Raw genomic sequence first — 10,026 nt, forward strand, 5'->3', positions numbered from 1 at the left:
GTGATCTCTTCCTGTTACAGTTAGAGCTGCAGTGTTTCTGGTCAGGTGATCTCTTCCTGTTACAGTTAGAGCTGCAGTATTTCTGGTCAGGTGATCTCTTCCTGTTACAGTTAGAGCTGCAGTATTTCTGGTCAGGTGATCTCTTCCTGTTACAGGTAGAGCTGCAGTATTTCTGGTCAGGTGATCTCTTCCTGTTACAGTTAGAGCTGCAGTATTTCTGGTCAGTATTCATATAGGGCCTTACATATGAACTGGATGTGATAACGTCTCCTCGCTTTGCTGTAATTCTTGGCAGTGTTGTTTTGTCTCCACGGGAATGTTGGAAAAGAGCAGAATAAACCCAATTATGATTTAAAAATAATAAACCATGGGGTTCTATTGTATGGCCAGTACAAAAGGGGTAATTAATGTTTAGTATGAAGTAGAGCAGAAAACAATTTGCAATTAGTCTTGTTTGAATGATTCAGATGGGTGTTTGGCTTCTCTCTGGTTTGGAACATGTGCTCTTATCTGGTTACAGGGGATTCAGCTCCCTAGCAACCACGAGACGTGCAGGAGAGTCACATGATGACATGCACCAATTAGATCGTTCCTATCAAACAGCAGGTTGGTCGCTATTGGTCTCCTGACGTGACACAAAGGTTTCAGCTTCAGTTGGTGATGAAGTCCAGTGACAGGCCGAGCCGCTGCTCAATATTCAGCCCAGAACTAAGGAACAGGCTGGTGTCTGAGGAGACAGAAGCTGCTGCGGCGGCGGCGCTGACCAGCGCAAATACGATTCCCGTAACACCTTCTACCGCAATCTCTCAACTCTCCTACTAAACCCGTATAAATGCTCGCGCCGCTTCTCCCTTTGTTTGTGGGCGTCACCCTCACGGCGCACCACGTGAAGATAGCCACGCCCTGCTACACTAACCACTCCCCCTCACTTCTACCCTGCGCTTCCTATGGCTGCAAACTTATTTACATCCACTCAGCTCCGCCCCTCTCCTCCTGAATCTCCACCGTCCTGTCAGTTGCTCCGCCCCAAGTTGGAAGCGGCTCTACTGCACCGGATGAGGAACTTCCGCGCTCCCGTAGCCTGCCGGGAAGATGGCTGCGCCCTTGTTTCCTCTCTAGGTAAGTGTGTCTGTCTGGTACTGAGGCAACATTCCACTAGGCAGGGAGCTTTGTCTGTATCATGACTTCATCCCTACCTGACCATTCCCTGGGCTGCGTCATATTCACATCATCTTCTTCCTCTAGTATCAGCCATTCCTCCCTCTCCCCTTGTTTTAGACCCCTCCTCTTATTCATAGACTCCTCCCCTTGTCCATAGACCCCTCTCCTTGTTCATAGACTCCTCTCCTTGTTCATAGACCCCTCCCCTTGTTCATAGACCCCTCCCCTTGTTCATAGACTCCTCCTCTTGTTCATAGACCCCTCTCCTTGTTCATAGACCCCTCTCCTTGTTCATAGACCCCTCCTCTTGTTCATAGACCCCTCCTCTTGTTCATAGACTCCACCTCTTGTTCATAGACCCCTCCTCTTGTTCATAGACCCCTCTCCTTGTTCATAGACCCCTCCCCTTGTTCATAGACTCCACCTCTTGTTCATAGACCCCTCCTCTTGTTCATAGACCCCTCCTCTTGTTCATAGACCCCTCTCCTTGTTCATAGACCCCTCTCCTTGTTCATAGACCCCTCCCCTTGTTCATAGACCCCTCCTCTTGTTCATAAACCCCTCCTCTTGTTCATAGACCCCTCCTCTTGTTCATAGACCCCTCTCCTTGTTCATAGACCCCTCTCCTTGTTCATAGACCCCTCCTCTTGTTCATAGACCCCTCCTCTTGTTCATAGACCCCTCTCCTTGTTCATAGACCCCTCTCCTTGTTCATAGACCCCTCTCCTTGTTCATAGACCCCTCCTCTTGTTCATAAACCCCTCCTCTTGTTCATAGACTCCTCCCCTTGTTCATAGACCCCTCTCCTTGTTCATAGACCCCTCTCCTTGTTCATAGACTCCTCCTCTTGTTCATAGACTCCTCCTCTTGTTCATAGACCCCTCTTCTTGTTCATAGACCCTCTCCTTGTTCATAGACTCCTCCTCTTGTTCAGACTCCTCCTCTTGTTCATAGACTCCTCTCCTTGTTCATAGACTCCTCTCCTTGTTCATAGACCCTCTCCTTGTTCATAGACTCCTCCTCTTGTTCATAGACTCCTCCTCTTGTTCATAGACCCCTCTTCTTGTTCATAGACCCTCTCCTTGTTCATAGACCCTCTCCTTGTTCATAGACTCCTCCTCTTGTTCAGACTCCTCCTCTTGTTCATAGACTCCTCTCCTTGTTCATAGACTCCTCTCCTTGTTCATAGACCCCTCCCCTTGTTCATAGACCCCTCTCCTTGTCATAGACTCCTCCTTTTATTCATAGACTCCTCCTTTTGTTCATAGACTCCTCCTCTTGTTCATAGACTCCTCTCCTTGTTCATAGACCCTCTCCTTGTTCATAGACTCCTCCTCTTGTTCAGACCCCTCCCCTTATGTCCCCTATAGACAGCCCATGTGCATAGCTTATATACTGGTCTGTATATATACTGAGTGACTTGTCTCTCTAGCATCAGCCATTCCTCCCTCTCCCCTTGTTAATAGACCCCTCCCCTTGTTCATAGACTCCCCCCTTGTTCATAGACTCCTCCCCTTGTTCATAGACTCCTCTCCTTGTTCATAGACCCCTCCCCTTGTTCATAGACTCCTCCCCTTGTTCATAGACCCCTCCCCTGGTTCATAGAATCCTGAGAGGAGGGATCACACAGTAGGTAGAAGTTCAGATTAAAGCCCTTTAGGAACCTGATCATTTGGGCTGTACAGGTGTAAGTCAGTATTAGCTAATTATTTCACTATAACTGCACTACTGTGAATTATGCAGCAGATCTGGGAGTTGCAGTTTATCTGGGGCTGTTTGTTGTGTTGGAGCAGTGAGTTTCCCCCCAGCCCTGTGCCCAGTGGAAGGGAACTCTATTAATAGCAGCTGGGAATGTCCCATTGTGTAGCACAGGGAGGGGGTTCTAAAGGAAGTTGCTGTTTCCTGGAAGTTTTGCACTTGGACTAAGGACAATATTTAAATTTTTTTTGAAACAGTGTGTGTTGTTGTGAAGCTGAGAGCTGTCTTCATTGGTTGGTCCTTCTGTATATGATCAGTACTCTGCCTTTTCTGCAGGTGTGGCTAAAGTGTATGGAATGGGCCTTTATAAACCCGTGTAGTTCTGCTATGGAAAGGCTTTTGCTAGAGGAACATTCCTGGCAGATCCCTGGCTGTTATCATTGGGTTGAGGATAAGTTACTGGATATTCAGTTCACTTGCAACTGTCAGAAATCATTCCCACAATCTCATTGGACCTTTGGTTATACAGCTTGCACATGTATTGTGATTAGACACCGTTTTCATGAATTCTCTCTCATTTCATTTGTTTTGGACACATAACTGGTATAAACATTAGTAAATGCCTTGTGTGCCCCCCCTTATTGTTCTCTGTATGTTGTAGGTTCCCCTGGTTATCTTGCTCACAGTTACTCTGATACTGAGCGAGTCCAATGCAGAGGAAGGTCCATACTGAGTGAGCCCAATACTGAGTGAGCCCAATACCGAGTGAGCCCATGTGAGTGTCATAGTGAGTCCAATACTGAGACTGGACAGCAGGCACTGAGTAGGGAAGATCAGATATTAATGCCCAGGGTAGGGCTGATACAAAGCAGCAGAGACAGAGAGAAGTAAGTGACCCAAGAGAGAGAGAGAGACGGAGCTGCTGTTACAGAGGACAATAGAGTAACTGTTGAGGGAAACCCAATGTGCAGCCTCATATATGAGACACTCAGCCCACGTCATTGTATTTCTCTTGCTCTCCATGTGCAATGTATCAACATGTTACAGCCCAATTATTTCCATTCCCAGGGCAAATCCTGGAGGCCTGATGACATCCCTGAATTTCCAGGAGTCCAGTTCTGGTGAGTACTTTTTTTTTTGTTTTTAATGCTTTTCATTCACTTGTGTAGCAAATATCCAGCCAAGTCTTAGGGTATAACTACACGGACATTTTCTGGTGCGATCCGACACACTGCAACAAATCGCATGCGACGGAAATAAAGATATAGAAAGAAATATTTCCGTTGCGTGCAATTTGTCGCATGAGTTTTGTTGCAGGGCGTCGGATCGCGCTGCAAATGTCCATGTAGTCCTACCCTTGGATAAAGACCCATAGTCTGTGTGTGTGTGTGTATATATATAATACACAAGAGTCATGAATATCCTGTCAATTATATCCTTCTAAATGTTGCTTAGTGATGTCATTGGTTATAACTGGAGCTTAGTGATGTCATTGGTTATAACTGGAGCTTAGTGATGTCATTGGTTAAAACGAGCTTAGTGATGTCATTTCTGACACATGACTCCGTGAAATGTGTATATTAATAAATAAAGTAGCCCCTCTTGTAAAATATGAGGATATTAGAAGTAACCTCGGAGTTCCATGACCTGTATAAAAACATTCAGCCTCGTACTTTTATATGGTCATGAAACTCCTCGGTGACTTATAAAATCCTTATATTTTACAAGAGGGGGTACTTTATTCACTAATATATATATATATATATAGGTATGATGGAAGCTCACACCCGCAGGTCTTAAGGTAGAAAAAAAGGTTTTATTACAAAATGATGACTAACGTTTCGGCTAGTCCGTAGCCTTTTTCAAAGTGACCAAAACAAACAACATGAACCATTTTAAAGCACCAGTGGAGGGAAGAGGGTAGGGGTGACGTCATGCAGCGTCATTGGAGTGGGAGGGCTACGTGAATCAGCATCAATGAACATAAAAAAATAGAAACTAAAAGATACTTGGAAATAAAAAACAAAGGATTGACAAGAATCGGCAAAGTACAAACAGGATGCGTAACGTTAAATCAAGTGATAAAAAAGTAACAATGGTGGGACAATAATATACAAACTTGCCAACTCATATATTTGGGGTCAAACAAGTTGGGAAGAAAGCAAAGTTTTAAAAACATAATCCATTGTGTAGCGCTTCACAGTTATAGTGGTAGCAATTAATAAAACATTTATGTTATGTAACTTGAACGCGGAACACTTGCTACAATAAATGCGCAATGTAGAACATAATTAACGGGGTGTGTGGCTACATCTAAGCATAAATCAAAATGACTGCCTGGAAATCACAAGCATCTGTGCGAACATATCGAAAGAGATTCGCAACATGTAGGAGTCCGGTATCGGTGTTCAGCCAAGAGAGAGTCTGCGGCTAGAAAGACAATGTGGGGCCACAGTCCGATCAGCACTAGACATACGTTGGGCCAATAGAGGGCGCCAAAGTGTACACATTCGGGATGTAGGTAGAGAGCAGGTTACTAAGGAACATTACAATGGCAACCTGTATGTTGTAGTATTCAAGAACGCGGGGCGCAAAACAGACAACCCAGAATCAAGAGGGGAGTTAGAAAAACGGATATGAGAAAGAAAGAGATGGCGATGCAAAGTAGACAGGAATGTGACCAACTGTGTCAAGGCTTCTGGACAGGGCATTGATATAGTAATGTGTAGTCACTTGTGGCAGGGTAGGCAAGTCCAGTGCCGTTGGAAAATCATAAGCTGCAAAAGTTACAGTGTAAAGGGTAAGGCATGTTTTAGTAGCAGTAGCACAAAATGTCTCTGTCTTAAATATATTGATAATGGGTTGAGTGCAGAGGACTCTTGTATTTGTTTATATGTCTTTGAGATAAGTGGTGGTGCCTTGGACTAGGGGTTGAAGAAAGTAGTCAATGTAAACTGCCAACGGTTGTAGGATAGCGTCACAGGTGCTAACAATGGGGCGCCCGGGCGGGTTGTCTGGATTTTTGGTAAAGTGTATAGTATGGGGCACACCGGATGAGTCTTTGTAAGGAAGGAATGAGTAGCTTCTGAGATGCAGCCTTGTAGGAGGGCAGCTTGTAGTACACCATCATTTTCATTTTGAATGTCGCTGTGGGGTCTGCAAACGGGTGGGTGTAGACTGTGGGGTCGTTGAGTTGTCTCAGTACTTCAGATCTATAATCGGAGTAGTTCATTATAACAACTCCGCCGCCTTTATCAACTGGTCTTATCACAATCAATGGATTGTTAGCTAATGTGGTGATGGCTTCTCTTTAGTCACGTGTCAGATTAGATCTGTAGTTCTGGTCGCGGGGTTTAAGAGATTCATCGATCAGCCACTGGGTGAAGGCAGCAATGGATTTTGGGAGTATTTGGCGGTTCATGGGTACTTTTGGTTCTGAAGGGGTTGTTGTTGCCTGAAATGCTCTCTGAGTTTCATTGTTCTCTGAAACTTGTTGATGTCGATCATGAGGTCTCGTTGGTTGACTTTGGTTGTGGGAACAAATGATAGGCCCTTGGATAACATTCTGTGTTCAACTGGATCAAGTGGGTGTGTGCTAAGGTTGAAGATTACCTCCTCCTGGGGTAGTTTGGATGCGGCAGTCTTATGTCTGATGGTGGTTAAACCCAAAAAATGTGCGTGGGAGCTGGTAGGTGAGTTGATACTAGAGTCTGTGAGAGTCGGAGACGGTCGATCTTTAGGTCTTCCTCTGCACTTGGATCTTGATTCAGTGTCAGGGAGAGGAGGTATATGGTGATAAATCAAAGCCGCCAAAACCGCTGCGGTGTCTAGTAGGTCTATTGGATCTGAGTCTGGACTGTTCGCCACCAGTGAGCCAGCTGTATAATTGTAATCAGAGTGTACAATTTGTACTTTATTCCTCTTGAATTTATGCAGCTCAGCTGAATAATGAATAGGTTGTTGCTCCAGTTTCTCTAGCCACTTGCCCTCCCGGTCAGACTTCAGTGTAGTGAGGTTGGCTGCTTCATATGATGTTATCTCTGTGCGGGTTACCGCTAGGTTTTTGGAGACTCCATCAATTACAAGGGAGCATATATATATATATAGTCAAATACAAGAGTCCTCTGCACTCAACCCATTATCAATATATTTAAGACAGAGACATTTTGTGCTACTGCTACTGAAAAATGCCTTACCCTTTAAACAACACAGGGATTGTTTGTCCATATATTGCAATATATTTAAGCTGAACAACTACGTCACAGTCATCCCATATCTGGCCAGTCCTACGCTTAATTTTCATCTGATTCATTAAGAATTCTATAGTTTCATTATAAATTTTACACAGGGACTAGGTTTTACCTGCAACTTACTTGCTGCTTTCAAAATTCTTAATGAATCAGATAAAATTGAGCGTAGGACTGGCCAGATATGGGATGAGTATGACGTAGTTGTTCAGCTTAAATATATTGCAATATATGGACAAACAATCCCTGTGTTGTTTAAAGGGTAAGGCATTTTTCAGTAGCAGTAGCACAAAATGTCTCTGTCTTAAATATATTGATAATGGGTTGAGTGCAGAGGAATCTTGAATTTGTCTATATGTATTTTGTGGTCACACCCTCATTGCACCCCCGCCTAATGGTTTTAAAAAATAGTGGTGAGCACAACTTTCCCTTGTTTGTTATATATATATATATATATATATATATATATATATATATATATATATATATATATATATATATATATATATATATATATATATATATATAGTCCAATTTCTTCAGCATACCACTAAGCGATGAACATCTGACCCAGGTGCTACCATCCAAATCTGTATACAAAATTCCAAAAATGAGGTGCACACTGGGAGCCTTTTCAGAAGTAAAAAAATCTAAATTTTATTTAATACATTTTTAAAAGCAGGTGACCAGCTTCACCCTCACTGATACACAGCTTGGGGTGGGACAGACCTAACAGGCTCAGGCACTGAAATAAACAATATATATACAGCCTAATTGTATCTTAGCCCCACCCCCAGCAGCATGGGATAGGGGTGCCACAGTCTCCCACATGTACAATACAGGGGTCTGTTGGGAGAAGCTGCTGAAGTTTAGCAAAGGAAAGTTACAGGGCCCTGGTGGGAGACATTGAAGAGGGGCTGTCGGAGTCTGACATATGCAAATATAGGGCCTAGACTGAAACTGAATATCACAAGTTGCTAAATATCTAAATATCCCATGTTCTGCCACAACAGGGCTGCATTAAAGAGCCTCCTATCCAATCACGGCCTTTAACAACATGGATTCTCTGGGCGAGACAATTAAGAGCGAGTCGACATCACATTCTGACGATGACCATGAAATATTAACGATAAAGATAGAGGAGGAGGACCCCGACTATGAAGAGCAACTTGATGCAACGGACGGCTCGGAGGCTGCAACGACCGACGGGCAAATAAAAGTGGAGAATGAAGGTTCAGAGACAGAGGATCATGTGACAGACACAGAGAGTGACTCCAGAACAGAGATATTACAGATAAAGATTGAGGAGGAGGATCTGGAAGATGAAGGTGATCTGAATGCAATGAATGAGGAGCAGCACAAAGCACGGACTCAATCCGGTAACTCTGCCAGTAGGAAGCCATCTTGTTTGGCCTGTGTGAAATGTGGCAAACGCTTTTGTGCCCTGAACGAATTCAACAGTCACCCCTGCGCTTGGCGTAGAAGGAAGAGTGCGAGCAGCAGTCACACGCACACACACCAAGAGGCACAATCACTCGTCTGTGATCAATGTGAGTTGCACTTCAGCAATGAACATCGCTTCCACATGCACCAGTTTTTCCATGCTGGGGACGAGTCGTTCCCTGGGACAGAAAATGGGAAAAATCATCTGTTTCTCGCTGGAGAGAAACCATTCACCTGCATGGAGTGTGGCAAGTGCTTTTCGCACAAGAGCAGCCTCTACAAACACCAAAAAGTGCACACGGGGGAACGTTTCTCATGTATGGAGTGTATGAAAAGCTTTGCCATAAAGAGCGAGCTCCTCCGCCACCACAAGGTCCACACGGGGGAGAAACCATTTATATGCACAGAATGCGGCAAAGGGTTTTTACAAAAGAACCAGCTGCTCAGACACCACAAGTCTCACACGGGGGAAAGGCCGTTCATGTGCGCACACTGTGGGAAATGCTTTACATTCAAGAGTACGCTGCAATGCCACCTGAAGGTGCACACCGGGGAGAAACCATTCACCTGCACAGAATGCGGCAAGAGGTTTGCACAGAAGCACGACCTCTACACCCACCAAGCAATTCACACGGAGGAGAAACCATTCACATGCGGAGAATGCGGGAAACATTTCACCCTAAAGAACCAACTGCGCCGGCACCTGAAGGTTCACACCGGGGTCAAACCATTTACCTGCACTGAATGCAACAAAACCTTCTCTCTCAAAAGCAAACTGCACCGGCACCAGAAAATCCACACGGGGGAGAAACCCTTCATGTGCTTGGAATGTGGCAAAAGCTTCTCCCACAAGCACGACTACTTCATCCACCAGAAAGTGCACACCGGGGAGAAACCCTTCACCTGCACAGAGTGCGGCAAAAGCTTCAGTCTAAAGAGCACCCTGCACCGGCACGAGAATGTTCATACGGGCGACAAACCTTATTCATGCGCAGAATGCGGCAAAAGCTTCACCCTAAAGAGTTCCCTCAACCGGCACCTGAAACTGCACTCGGCAGGGGGCCAACCAGTGTCCTCTACACAATGACACAAAGTGACTCAGTCCATGTGATACATGATTTGCACACAGTGTGTTTGTTACTGAATTTACTATATGGGAAGGGAAACCCTACAAGGAACTAGGTTATACAGCTATAATACACAAAAGCCATGAATATCCTGTAAATTATATCCTTATAAACGGTGAGTTCTGATGTCATCAGTTATAAACGGTGAGTTCTGATGTCATTTCTGTCACATGACTCATTAAAATTTGTGTATTATAATAAATAAAGTAGCCCCAGTTGCAAATTATGAGGATATTAGAAGTTACCTCGGAGTTCCATGACCTGTATAAAAACATTCGACCTTCGGCCTTGTGTTTTTATATGGTCATGAAACTCCTCGGTAACTTATAATATCCTTATAATTTACAAGA

The 10,026-nt window shown here is 44.4% G+C and overlaps 1 protein-coding gene across 2 annotated transcripts; it reads left to right on the forward strand.

Moving 5' to 3' along the window:
- The first annotated feature begins 309 nt into the window (after positions 1 to 309).
- Positions 310 to 9,818, forward strand: LOC108703763 (gastrula zinc finger protein XlCGF57.1-like). Of its 2 annotated transcripts, none has more exons than XM_018240061.2 (3): positions 310 to 1,119; positions 3,928 to 3,980; positions 8,120 to 9,818. In XM_018240061.2, exon 3 carries the CDS (start codon positions 8,164 to 8,166, stop codon positions 9,634 to 9,636), a length of 1,473 nt encoding a protein of 490 aa, XP_018095550.1. In that variant the 5' UTR covers positions 310 to 1,119; positions 3,928 to 3,980; positions 8,120 to 8,163; the 3' UTR covers positions 9,637 to 9,818. The 2 variants fall into 2 exon arrangements, with proteins under 2 accessions (XP_018095550.1, XP_018095551.1); XM_018240062.2 differs by lacking the exon at positions 310 to 1,119 and adding an exon at positions 2,787 to 2,848.
- The last annotated feature ends 208 nt before the right edge of the window (positions 9,819 to 10,026 follow it).

Source organism: Xenopus laevis, chromosome 9_10L (genome assembly GCF_017654675.1).
Source record: "Xenopus laevis strain J_2021 chromosome 9_10L, Xenopus_laevis_v10.1, whole genome shotgun sequence".
Lineage (NCBI taxonomy): Eukaryota > Metazoa > Chordata > Amphibia > Anura > Pipidae > Xenopus > Xenopus laevis.